General features: G+C 41.5%; 1 protein-coding gene across 1 annotated transcript in view; it reads left to right on the forward strand.

Moving 5' to 3' along the window:
- LOC137382596 (dnaJ homolog subfamily C member 13) overlaps positions 1-13457 on the forward strand; it is a 155466-nt gene that overhangs the window by 35168 nt on the left and 106841 nt on the right. Inside the window, exons 7-12 of the mRNA XM_068054739.1 lie at positions 1598-1804; positions 2423-2518; positions 3364-3455; positions 10501-10667; positions 11125-11204; positions 11318-11487. Of these exons, the coding sequence (XP_067910840.1) occupies positions 1598-1804; positions 2423-2518; positions 3364-3455; positions 10501-10667; positions 11125-11204; positions 11318-11487 (812 nt within the window). The remainder of the gene's footprint in view (positions 1-1597; positions 1805-2422; positions 2519-3363; positions 3456-10500; positions 10668-11124; positions 11205-11317; positions 11488-13457) is intronic.

Consider the following 13457-nt stretch of genomic DNA (forward strand, 5'->3'; position numbering starts at 1 on the left):
TTTCCCCTCATGTCCAATATGAGCTCATATAGGACATGAGATCACCACCACCTCTCTCTCTCCCCAATCCCACTAAATTGTTGACCAAGCAACTTTCCTTTCTGGCATCCACGCTGGCTGATATTCTGAACAGTTCCCTTTCCTCCAGTATTGTTCCACCTCCCTGTTCAAATTTGCCATCATCCCCTTTCCATCCTTGCAAACTACTGCCCACATCTTCAACCTCCTTTTGCTCTCAAGTCTTAAATGTGTTGTTGCCCCACATCCTGCCCACAAATCATGCCGATCTTTATCCCAACTCTTGTTAGTGCCTCAGGTTTCCATCCCTGCTACAGCACTGAAATCACCCTTATCGAAGTCACAAATGACATCTTACATGACTAACAGTGGTACACTATCCATCCTTATCTTTTGTAACTGATCTGCAGCCTTTGGCACAGTTGACCTCTGTTGCCCAGCTATGTGGGACAGCCTCACGTGGTTCCATTCTTGTCTATTCAGTCATGGCCCGAGAATGCCCTGCAATGGATTCTCTTCCTGCTTCCATCAGATTATCTTGAGTCCCACAAAGATCCATCCTTGGGGGCCCCCTCCTATTTTGCATCTATATGCTGCCCCTTAGCGACATCATCCAAAAACACACATCAGATTCCACATGTATGCTAACACCCAGCTCTAAATCACGACCTCTCTTGACCTGTCCACTGTTTGACTTGTCACACTACTTGTCTGACATCCGATGTTGGATGAGCAGAAATTTTGTCCGCTTATCTTTTAAGTCCTCGCCACCAACTCTCTTTCATAGTCATTGGTTCCCTGGACGCTGTCTGAGGCTGAGACTCTTTGCATCCTTGACATTGCATTTTTCCCTGAACTGAGCTTCTGACCCTAAATCCTCTGTGACCAAGGCCACCTACTTCCACCTCTGTAATATTGCCTGTCATTGCCCCTGCATCAACCTAACAGCTGCTGAAATCCTCATTCATGCCTTTATCGTCTCCAAACTGAACTATTTCTGTGCTTGCATAGGCATCTTCCACCCTCCATTAAGTGTTGCTTATCTGCTGCCCATATCCCTAACTTGCACCAAGTCCTATTCTCCAATCACTCGTGTCACTAACTTACATTGGCATCCGGTCTAGCGGGCCTCAAATTTAGAACACTGATCTTTGTTTTCAAATCCTTCAGCAGTGTTGAACCTTTCTGTCTGTTACCACCTCGAGCCCTGCAACCCCCCAAGAACACCTATGTCCCTCCAATTTCCTTTATCCCACTATTAGTGGCTGTCTTCAGCTGCCTAGGCCCCAAATGTTGCAATGTTCTCCCTAAATTTCTCAACCTCTCTACCTTCCTTTACTTTTCCCTTCCCTTCCTTGGAAGATGCTCCTTAAAACTTAACTCTTTGACCAAGCCTGTCCTTTTGTATCTCCTTGTGTAGTTTGGTGTCAGATTTTGTCTGATGATGCTCTTATGAAACACCTTGGGATGTTTTAGCCCATTAAGGGGATTATTGTATGTTACCCTTGCAAGAGCCATGAGGTTGCATTTGCAATATAGTTGATTCCTTTTTAGTCAGTACCTTCTGTTGAAATTCCAGCACCTTTTTGCATCTGAACAAAAGGAAGAGATCATCAAAAGTGCAATTGATCATGCAGGCAACTTTATTGGTATCTCTCTGCGCATCCGGAAAGAACCATTTGACTTTGATTTGTACCAGAATCACCGCTTTGGAAAATACAGCAATGATGAATCTATTACATCACTAGCAGAATTCGTTGTGCAAAAAATTGCAAATAGGCATCAGGTAAGTTACTTTTAAGATGCCAGGTTGCAGCCTGATTACTAAGCATTAAAGTTTTGAGGAGTTGATCATAAATGCTGGAGCAGTGTCTTCAATCCAGAAATGCATGGCGGCACAGTGACGCAGTGGTTAGCACCGCAGCCTTACCTGTTTAAGCATGCAAATAAGATCATCCAAATGGGCGACGCAGTGGTTAGCACCGCAGCCTCACAGCTCCAGGGACCTGGGTTCAATTCTGTGTACTGCCTGTGCGGAGTTTGCAAGTTCTCCCTGTGACCGCGTGGGTTTTCGCCGGGTGCTCCGGTTTCCTCCTACAGCCAAAGACTTGCAGGTTGATAGGTAAATTGGCCATTCTAAATTGCCCCTAGTATAGGTAGGGGAATTGAGGGAAGGTGGGGGATGCGGTAGGAATATGGGATTAATGTAGGATTGGTATAAATGGGAGAGAGAGTGTATTCTTCAACATGGACTATCTCACCCCAGTAGTTTATGGTTTTGTTTTTATTGTTGAGCAGCAACAAATGCCACTTTCCTGCTTTCACACATGAAGGGTCTGTTTTGGTGCTGTATTACTCTGACTCTATAATTGTTCGTTTCTGCTTACTCTTTTTTTTTTCTTAGGATCCGGTGAAGAGAGTATTAGCACTTACGGAAACTTGTTTAGTGGAACGTGATCCAGCCACTTACAATATTGTAACATTAAAGCCTTTGGGAGAGGTTTGTATCATTTTTGATCAACATATTTGATTTAGCTTCCCTTTTAAGGTAGTCCAGGGCAGGGAAGTGACTCACTCAAGCGTCTGCCTATGCTTTTCCAGTTACTGGGAAACACAATGTAATACATCTCTCTGTGACTAATCTTGTTAACTTGATTTCGGAATTTCAGAAAGGTGTAGAGTATTACACACATTCTACCTAGCCAACTTGATTGATTAGTCATTAATAAAGTGCTTCGTAATTTCTGTCAAATCCAAAGCATTTCACGTACTTTAACTGCTCCAATCACATTACTGCATTTCAAACTAACTGAAGTAAACATTGTATAAGCAAAATAATCAGAAGCTTAAGGCGCAAGTGGTGCTTAAAATGCAAGATAGAAAAATGTTAGCTTAAAAAGTCTCTTGGTTGAAATTTGTTTGAGATGTCAAAAATAGCTTATGAATCACTGGTTGTATGTTTTTAAAGGTTAAGGAATAAAGCTTGATGTTTCACAGGTGTTGCCTTCAGAAGTGACAAGACTTAGCGAACTCGTAGGTAACAAAAATTAGGCTTTCCAACTTCAGATTGAAAATTCAAAAAAAAAAACTCAAGCTATTGTGTAGATCAACACACATTGCTCCCACCCTGTGTTGCAGTACCAATGATGGAAATCTGGACTGAACTGAATTTGAAAGATGCCCTTTAGTGACATCCATCTGTAATTGGAGTTATCTGGAGAATAGTTTATGGGTTTTATTTGAAGTTGTTTTTTTGTTGATGCTGAACAGTTCAGTGAGTTTTTAAATCACTTCGGAAGGTTGTTTTCTTATGTTGGTGAAATTTTTCTCCCCTGCCCCAAACAGATATTCGCTCTAGTGCTCGATTCCGAAAACCCTCAGCGATTTACTATTGAATATATTAAAGGCCAGGTCCACAAATACTCCTCAACTGAAAGGTATGAGATTTTGGATATGCTATTGTAAGTCAGTTTACATTGGATGCTAGGAGGAGAAACAGATCTGGTGTTCAAGCCCTGAAGAAACTGACACAATATTGAACTGATTCACTTCTGAATATTTTGCCTTGTAAACTGAACTTCAGGGAATTCTAGTCTTCCGGGGTGTCTATTCTAAGTTTTCAGCTCACTCAAGAAAATATCTTCCTTATATATGCCATTTGTCTTTTAATTTCCAAAAACACCTTCTATTTCATCTCACAGCACAGGAGGTGGCCTTTGGCCCGTTGTACCTGTGCCGCCTCTGAGAGAGCGACCAATTAGCCCCAGTTCCCTGCCCTTATCCCGTATCTCTGAAAATCATTTTAAGTAGAGATCCAATTCCCTTTTTGACAGTTACTGCTGAATCTGCTTCCATCACCTTTTCAAGGAATTGAAGGCAAACTATTGGCGTGGGTAGGGAATTGGTTAGGAAGCAGCAGACACTAGGGATAATGGGTTTATACTCATTGTCCTGATGTGGCTAGTGTTGCCAGTGATCCATACTGGGGCCTCAGCTTTTTGCAATATTTATAAATGAATAGAGGAAGGAGGAAAGAAGTTAGGTGGCTCAATGAATGTTGTAGATGGGAGCAGAAAGTTGCAAAGGGCTATTGGTAGATTGAGTGGGCAAAAACTAGCAGATGAAGTTCAATGTGGGGAAGTGTACAGTCAATAACTTTGGACCCAAGCAAGATCAGAGTATTTTCTAAATGGTGAGAAGCTCGGAACTGTGGATCAGCAGAGAGATTTATGCTTTCAAATGCAGAAAGCATTAAAAAAATTAGTGGACAGATACAACAATAATTTAGAAAGCTAATGAATTCAGCTTTTATCTCAAGGGGATGGGAATACAAAAAGATGGATGTTATGTTAAATCATACAAAGCTCTAGTTAGACCCCATTTAGAGTACCACATTCAGGTCTGGACACTGCAGGATGTAGTATCCTGATATCCTTAGGAAGGATATATTGGCCCCAGAGAAGGTGCAGTGCAGATTTACCAGAATGATGCTTGGGCTAAAAGGATTAAGTTATGAGGATAGGTTGTGTAAACTCGGCTTGTATTCCTGTTGAGTTTAGAAGATTAAGGGGTAATCTGATTGAAGTTTCTAACATAATCAAAGGAGTTGATGGGGGTAGATGAGGAAAAACTATTTCCTCTGGTTGGGGAAGACCGTTCAGGGATAATGTCAGGAAGCCTTCCTTCATACAAAGGGTAGTGGAAATCTGGAACACACTTCCCCAAAAAGCTGTTGAGGCTTGCTCAATTGAAAATTTCAAAACTGAGATGAATAGTTTTTTTATTAGACAAGGGTATTGAGTGTTATGGAACAAAGGTGGCTAGTTGGAATTGAGATACAAATCAGCGGTGATCTAATTAAATGGCGGAACCTGCTCAAGGGCTGAATGGCTTGCTCCTGTTCCAGTGTTCTTTCAGGCAGTGCATTCCAGCTTGCCCCTGGCTTTTATGGCCAATTATTTTCAATCTGTGCTCTGGTTATTGACCCTCATGCCAGTGGAAACAGTAGAAAGGGAGGAACTATCCAAAACCCATCATAACTTTGAACACCTATTAAATTTTCCCCTTAACCTACTCTGCTGTAAGGAGAACAATTCAAACTTCTCTAGTCCTCACATTACTGAAGCCCCTCATCTCTGGCACTGTTTGATAAATCTCCTCTGCACCCTGTAAGGCCTTTGACATCCTAACTAAAATGTGGTGCACAGAATTTGCAGTCAGTACTCTAGCTGAAGCTTAACCAGTGATTAATAAAAATTTTTTTTAAAAAATTCATTCATGGGATGTGGGCGACGCTGGCCAGGCCAGCATTTATTGCCCATCCCTAATTGCCCTTGAGAGGTGGTGGTGAGCTGCCTTCTTGAACCGCTGCAGTCCATTTGGGGTAGGTATACTCACAGTGCTGTTAGAAAGGGAGTTCCAGGATTTTGACCCAGCGACAGTGAAGGAAGGGTGATATAGTTCCAAGTCAGGATGGTGTGTGACTTGGAGGGGAACTTGCAGGTGGTGGTGTTCCCATGCATTTGCTGCCCTTGTCCTTCTAGTTGGTAGAGGTCGCGGGTTTGGAAGGTGCTGTCTAAGGAGCCTTGATGCATTGCTACAGTGCATCTTGTAGATGGTACACTGCTGCCACTGTGCGTCGGTGGAGGGAGTGAATGTTTGTAGATGGGGTGACAATCAAGCTGGCTGCTTTGTCCTGGATGGTGTCGAGCTTCTTGAGTGTTGTTGGAGCTGCACCCATCCAGGCAAGTGGTGAGTATTCCATCACACTCCTGACTTGTGCCTTGTAGATGGTGGACAGGCTTTGGGGAGTCAGGAGGTGAGTTACTCGCCTCAGGATTCCTAGCCTCTGACCTGCTCTTGTGGCCACGGTATTTATATGGCTACTCCAGTTCAATGTCTGGTCAATGGTAGCCCCTAGGATGTTGGGGGATTCAGCGATGGTAATGCTGTTGAATGTCAAGGGGAGATGGTTAGATTCTCTCTTGTTGGAGATGGTCATTGCCTGGCACTTGTGTGGCGCTTATGTTACTTGCCACTTATCAGCCCAAGCCTGGATATTGTCCAGGTCTTGCTACATTGATACACGGACTGCTTCAGTATCTGAGGAGTCACGAATGGTGCTGAACATTGTGCAATCATCAGCGAACATCCCCACTTCTGACCTTATGATTGAAGGAAGGTCATTGATGAAGCAGCTGAAGATGGTTGGGCCTAGGACGTTACCCTGAGGAACTCCTACGGTGATGGCCTGGAGCTGAGATGATTGACCTCCAACAACCACAACCATCTTCCTTTGTGCTAGGTATGATTCCAGCCAGCTGAGGGTTTTCCCCCGGATTCCCATTGACCTCAGTTTTGCTAGGGCTCCTTGATGCCATACTCGGTCAAATGCTGCCTGGATGTCAAGGGCAGTCACTCTCCCCTCGAGTTCAGCTCTTTTGTCCATGTTTGAACCAAGGCTGTAATGAGGTCAGGAGCTGAGTGGCCGTGGCGGAACCCAAACTGAGCTTCACTGAGCAGGTTATTGCTAAGCAAGTGCTGCTTGATGGCACTGTTGATGACACCTTCCATCACTTTACTGATGATTGTAGGCTGATGGGGTGGTAATTGGCCGGGTTGGACTTGTCCTGCTTTTTGTGTACAGGACATACCTGGGCAATTTTCCACATTGCAAGGTAGATGCCAGTGTTGTAGCTGTACTGGAACAGCTTGACTAGGGGTGTGGCAAGTTCTGGAGCACAGGTCTTCAGTACTATTGCCGGAATATTGTCAGGGCCCATAGCCTTTGCAGTATCCAGTGTCTTCATCCGTTTCTTGATATCACGTGGAGTGAATCTAATTGGCTGAAGTCTGGCATCTGTGATGCTGGGGACTTCAGGAGGAACTCGGCACTTCTGGCTGAAGATTGTTGCAAATGCTTCAGCTTTGTCTTTTGCACTGATGTGCTGGGCTCCCCCATCATTGAGGATGGGGATATTTGTGGAGCTGCCTCCTCCAGTTAGTTGTTTAATTGTCCACTACCATTCATGGCTGGATGTGGCAGGACTGCAGAGCTTAGATCTGATCCATTGGTTATGGGATCGCTTAGCTCTGTCTATCGTATGCTGCTTACACAGTTTGGCACGCAGATAGTCCTGTGTTGTAGCTTCACCAGGTTGATGCCTCATTTTGAGGTATGCCTGGTGCTGCTCCTGGCATGCCCTCCTGCACTCTTCATTGAACCAGGGTTGATCTCCTGGCTTGATGGTAATGGTAGAGTGGGGGATATGCCAGGCCATAGGTTACAGGTTGTGGTTGAGTACAATTCTGCTGCTGCTGATGCCCACAGCACCTCATGGATGCCCAGCTTTGCATTGCTAGATATGTTCGAAATCTATCCCATTTAGCACGGTGATCGTGCCACACAACACAATGGAGGGTATCCTCAATGTGAAGGTGGGACCTGGTCTCCACAAGGACTGTGCGGTGGTCACTCCTACCAATACTGTCATGAACAGAAGCACCTGCAGCAGGCAGATTTGCCATAACTTTCTGGTTTTTGTACACTCTGCCTCTATTTATAAAGCCACAGATCATGTATAGTTTTTAAATAGCCTTATTATCATTGTCCTGCCACCTTCAAAAATTTGTGTATGTTATGAAAGTGCTTCTATTAATTTTTTTGAGGACTTGTATTTTAGAATTATGGACATTGGTTCATTTGGGAAAACAAACGATTCCATGATATGTTTTTACAAGGGTCACTGAGAGGTCTTGTTTGAAAACAAACCTTTACTGAATGTCACATGCCTTAAGCTCAATAAACAACAGAAACCTTGATGTTTTGGGGGCGATGTTTATAGACAAGTGACATCAAGATTTATGGTGGACAGGAGGTTTTGCTTTTGGGATATTGTTTTGGTTTAGTTGGGGTGTGGACTGTTTTGAAGGCAGTTGGGTTTGTAGCCTGAAAAACACACAGCTCCTCTTTCTCTACCTCTTTGCAAAAACTCTGTGAATCCAATGTGTTAGAGCTAAAACCCCTGATGTCGCATTTCTCCTTGTACACTCCTGGAAAACCTGCCAGATTACTTCTCAAAACCACCTGAAAAGAATTGCTCCAGAAAAGATCCCAGTGACCTGTCTACATGTATTCAGACGCCAGACTGTGTGCCATTTTTGGGACCCAACATATCTCATCCTTTTTCTTCAAGAATTAACAAGTATTTGGCCAAAGTATTCTCTTTTTGTAAAAGACCTGTGCAGAGAGGATTTTTTTTTTTCTTTAACCTGTGTGTGTGTGTGTTGGTTATTTAAAAAGGGAACTTTTGTGTTTCAACCTGTGTTAATGCTTTACTTCTTTACTGATTAAGTCTTGTTTTGTAATCTGATAATTTTGTTTATTAAAGAAACCTGGTTGGTGTATTTTATTCTGGGATATAGAGTAGAGTATATGATTGGCTAAACATTTAAATATATGTTGTGACCTATGGAGAAGTGGAACTAGAAAAGACAGTGCACACCTCCCGCCTCGGTCGTAACAACGTGAATCCCCAGGTCTCTCTTTCTCCACCCCTGTTAAAATTGTACTATTTATATTGCCTATTTTTTCCTTCCTTCTCTGCATTAAATTTTACCTGCCAGCTGTCTGCCCATTTCAGCACTCTGTCCTCCTGAAGTCTGGTGATTTCCTCCCAACTGTTTACTATGTTTGCAAACTTTGCAATTATGCCCCCATATCTAAATCTAGGTTATTAAGTATTAAGAGCTATTTTATGCTTTAAACATAGCTACTTGTTATGCTTAATTCTTTCGGCTCTATTTTCAAGGTTCTCTCCGGGTCCACTTCTCATTTTAGAGGGAAGACCTACATTGCAAATAAAATTGTTTGAGTCTTAAGTTATGAGATTAACATGATAACTTAAAAGACTGAGATTGTATTGTAGTCATCAAGTTAACTTTTAACATGACTTTTCAACATAATGGCAGGAGCAATACTTGACTGTATTGCCAGTAACTCTAGCATTTTTATGCAAGATATATTCAACACTAAAACTCAATTATTTAGCACAGCTCCAGTTATGTAAAGAACGTGCATAATTGCTCGAGTTGGTGCTGTCAACCAAATCTAAATAGTCATGTCGTCCCATATTGGTAATGGAGCACAACTTAAATTGGCAGTCTTCTGAGGAATGTAATTCCCTACCAAAGCCTTTTTTTTTTTTTTTTTTGAAGAATGAACATTGCATTTTAGAGGAGGAGGTGATAGAAAATATTTTACTTTACTTCAGTCTCTCTCTTCCCCCCCCCCCCCCCCTCCCCTTACTCTTCTACAACCGTCAGCCTTTTAAAACCAAAAGTTGATGTCACTCACTCATTGACTAACTTGTGTTTTCTTTGACTTGTGTGATGCTTTGGATTTTTAAATTTAGTTCAGCAACCAAAGGTCTGAGTCTTGATTTGACCTCAGTCTTTTTTAAAAGCTGCCAGAGCCAAACTGTCCGAAAGGCAAGAATTGACTGAGACTGAAACGCTAACATGATTTTAAAGTCTCTAAGTAATTTTGACACTAGGCCACTGCAGCTTTCTAGATAAAAATGCCATAAAACCTTACCAGGGGAATGCAACTCTAAATCCAGCATGATCAGTTCATCTGTTTTGGGTGATAAGGGGTCAATTTTTCATCTTTAAACTGCTTGTGATTTGGTAAAAATCACTGTAATCTTGCGTTTTATATGCTTACAACTCTTCTCCTCCGCCCCCCCCCTCACCCCGCCCCAATCCCCCAAGGTCTTGCTGGGTAGGTCAGCTATAAATGGGCTTGTTTGTTTCCTTTCAACAGACAGCTATCTCATCATTAATCTTGTTTTTATCTTGTTAGCAACCAGTGTCCTCCAAGTAGAGTTTCTGAGTTTGATACAATAACAGGATCCATACCACTGGTTTAACTTGATCAAGTTTGACCATTTCCATTAGTCCTTTGCTCCATACACACACTATCCATTCCTCAGTAGGCTATCGATCCCAAATTAGTCTACGTGATTTAATTGTATTGACTGCACATAAGTCATCCTTCATTCGCTGTTCATACTTTAACCAAGTTATGCTCTCTTACCACTGCTAATTCACACTGGTAATCCAGGGTTTCAAGTTAATTCCTTTATTCATGTCGCAGTTTCCATTCCATAGGCAGCACTTTGGCTTGAAAGAACAGTCTTCAAAAAGTCCCTTTCAGAGAGTCCAGAATCAGTCTGTTAATGTGGTTTATCCATTGTATACCTGAGAAATTGGAGTTTTCTATGTGAATGATTTCATGGCATAGGAATGTACAGGACAGAATGATAGTTTTGCTCCATTTGGTTAGCCTCTTGAGGTTTGAGGCTTGATTGTTAAAGAATAACTTACTAACCATGAAATGTTATGGTAACTATGCATACTGTAACTAAATAAATCTTGTACCAATGTATCTATACTGAACAACTTCTTTCACTCCTTACTCAGAGACTCTTTAATGGCTAGCTTGCTGGATGGAGTGAGAGCATCTGGTAACAGAGATGTGTGTGTAAGGATGATGCCATCTCAAAAGGGACAAAGATGGGGGTTACTGAGTATGCCAGTGGATGAAGAAGTAGAAAGTCTGCATCTTAGGTTTCTAAATGCCCCTCCAAGTAAGTGAATTTTATTCTATTTAATTAGCAAGATTGTGCCTTTGCTTCACATTTCTGGTATTTGCCATTGTTTTGAATGTTCTAACTAATGCAAAATTAATTTATAGTTACACTATAGTTTATTTTCTACATCAGCTATGGTTGACTTTCAATATGTACTAAACAGACAAACTTTTAAAAAAAACCTTTCACTGAGTGCACTTTAGTGTGGATGCACTGTGAAATCTTGTGTTCTGGCATATTGAAAAAGTATTGTTATACTTCACATTGGCAGCACACTTGGCTTTGAAGCAGGTGATGTAAACCACTTCAGTCCAATAGCTTCTAAAAGCATGAACTACAATTAAAATATAATTTAACTAAAAGTGAATACAATTTAAAATGACCTTGCAGTAGATGCAGTGGATATTTTGATGGAAAGTTCTGTGCTCAAGTTTAATTTCATGTTGTATTTCAGATGGCAACTTTTCAGATGCAGTATTCAGGTTTAATGCCAACATCTCATACAGTGGAGTTCTGCATGCAGTGACTCAAGATGTAAGAATGATTTTCCTTCAAAGCCTTGCAAGTCTTTTAAGTGTCTTTCAAGTGTCTTGCTGTTTTTTTGCTTGAGGCAGTAAGCATTAAAGAGAATTGTTTGTTTTCTGCAGGGCCTCTTTTCTGAGAACAAAGAGAAACTTATTAATAATGCTATCATAGCATTACTGTCTCAAGAAGGAGATCAGACTGCTAATAATGCAGAACTGGAGAGCCAGTTTCAGGCTGTGAGACGACTGGTTGCTTCGAAAGCTGGCTTTCAAGCGTTTACAAAACTTCCTAGGTAAGAGATCTGTTTAATATGTTGAAAGGTCTCCTGAACTACAGGTTTCTGTAAATTGGGATGCTTAAACTAGTTTTCAAAATGTATTTGAAGGATTTCTTTATGGAGTAAATGCAAATGTCGCGTATCTAACCAGAATAATAAAACAGCAGTAAATCCTCCTATAGTGAACCAGTCAACAGTTGAGTAAAAGATAGGAACTGAATGTAGCCGAACTGACTCAGAGTAGGTCTGGCTTATCCATGGTCTATCACCTAAATCTTGTAACTGAATGTGGTTGGAATGTTCATGATGGCACAGGTTAAGGTTGTCGTTAATGTTGTGTGAAATGTAATAAGTTTCCCATATCTTTAATACCAGTACCTGCAAATGGTTTGACATTTCCTTTTTAGTCTTGTACTTTCTATGGATTCATCTGCTTCTTGCTCATTCACATGCCCCGTTTGTTCTTTATCTATCTAAATGAAGGTTGAATGCAAACAGACCCCCATCTTTAACTCTTAATCTGTCACACTAGACCAATGTGCATTGCTTTTACAAGGAGCCTGAACACACAGCATAGCCTGTATTGTTGTGGTTAAAGATATAGGCACAGCCATAATAACACTGCAAGGTGTAGATTGCTCTAAATTAGGAAAAGCACAAACAGAAGGCCACCTAGTAAAATTAATAGGCTAGTTGCTTATAATGCCATCATGTACCATTTGGTTATTGGTTAGAGAATATGCTTCTTCAGGAAGCCTCACATTGGCAGTATGGCCAAGAGCAAAGGACTGCAACCACCTTAAATAATTGAGCTCTTGGTGCTAATGCATAATGGCCCAGAGTTTGTAGTCAAGGGCGCTCGCCACTGACTTCAAAAGCCTTGCTGAGAGATCTAACAAGAACTCTGGTCAGACCTTTTAACCCTTTCGATGTGCCTTTTGATTGTAGAGTAGTTTCATGGGGATTCCCACTGTGGAGCTGCAGTGATGTCAGCAAGCTGTCCAAGCAGCTAATCACATTGAAGAATTCTCAGACAGCCAACCAGGAAAAGAAAAGCACTAAAATCAAATCACTTTTCAAAAATTTTATATAAAGAAAACAAAGGTTGGGACATACAATGGAGTGAAAATAGAAGCTGAAATGTCATGTAAAAACTTTAACAATTTTTTTAAATGTTCAAAAAATCTAGTAGTTAATCATAATGGAGAAACTTAACATCACTCCACAAATATAAAATTAATTTTTCTGTGCCAGATCTGTTTCAGCAATAGTTATAACACAGATTGCTGTTTAAAAACCCAGTTACACCTGATTGAGCAAGGTGCAACTTTTTATAGGGTTTCTAACAGTGATCTGAGAGCAGAAAAGGGTCAGTGCTCGTCACATCACTGATTTCACTGCTGGCTTGTGTGATGGGGTGGGGAGGATCTGCAGTGCAGCCTATGACTGAGCAATGAGTAACAAACTGCAACTTCAGAATGTCTGTTCATCTGCCCATACCTAACTCCTGAGGTTGTGCTCTCAGTCTCGGGTAGTGCTGGTGAATGTTGACTATTCGCCGTCAAAACCCCCTGCAAAATCTGGGCCAGTATATCTTCAAAATGGAAAAGATCTGCAATTTGGTGTTTCAGTCCTATCGTTAGGTCGTCACTCTGGTCAGATAAATCAGGTGAAGAGTTAAAACGACTAGTTTATCTTAAAGCTTTATTTACCTACCAGTTTTGAGAAGTTTGTAAATCTCGGAAAAACAAATGGAGAGGAGTCCAGTGGGGTAAATGCCTTCTCTACATTTGACCTTACAGTTTTAAAGTACATTTCATTATATGCCACAAATCATATTCTCTTATTAATGTGCAAATCTTAAGCTGTGCAGAGTTTCTGCCCTCTCTGCTACATATCCAGCTGACTTATGCTGGCATTGTCATTTGGTTTGCAGATATTTGGACCCATGATGTTTCTGTAGGTTTTGTGCCACTGTAACATGT

Source organism: Heterodontus francisci, chromosome 2, assembly GCF_036365525.1.
Source record: "Heterodontus francisci isolate sHetFra1 chromosome 2, sHetFra1.hap1, whole genome shotgun sequence".
NCBI lineage: Eukaryota > Metazoa > Chordata > Chondrichthyes > Heterodontiformes > Heterodontidae > Heterodontus > Heterodontus francisci.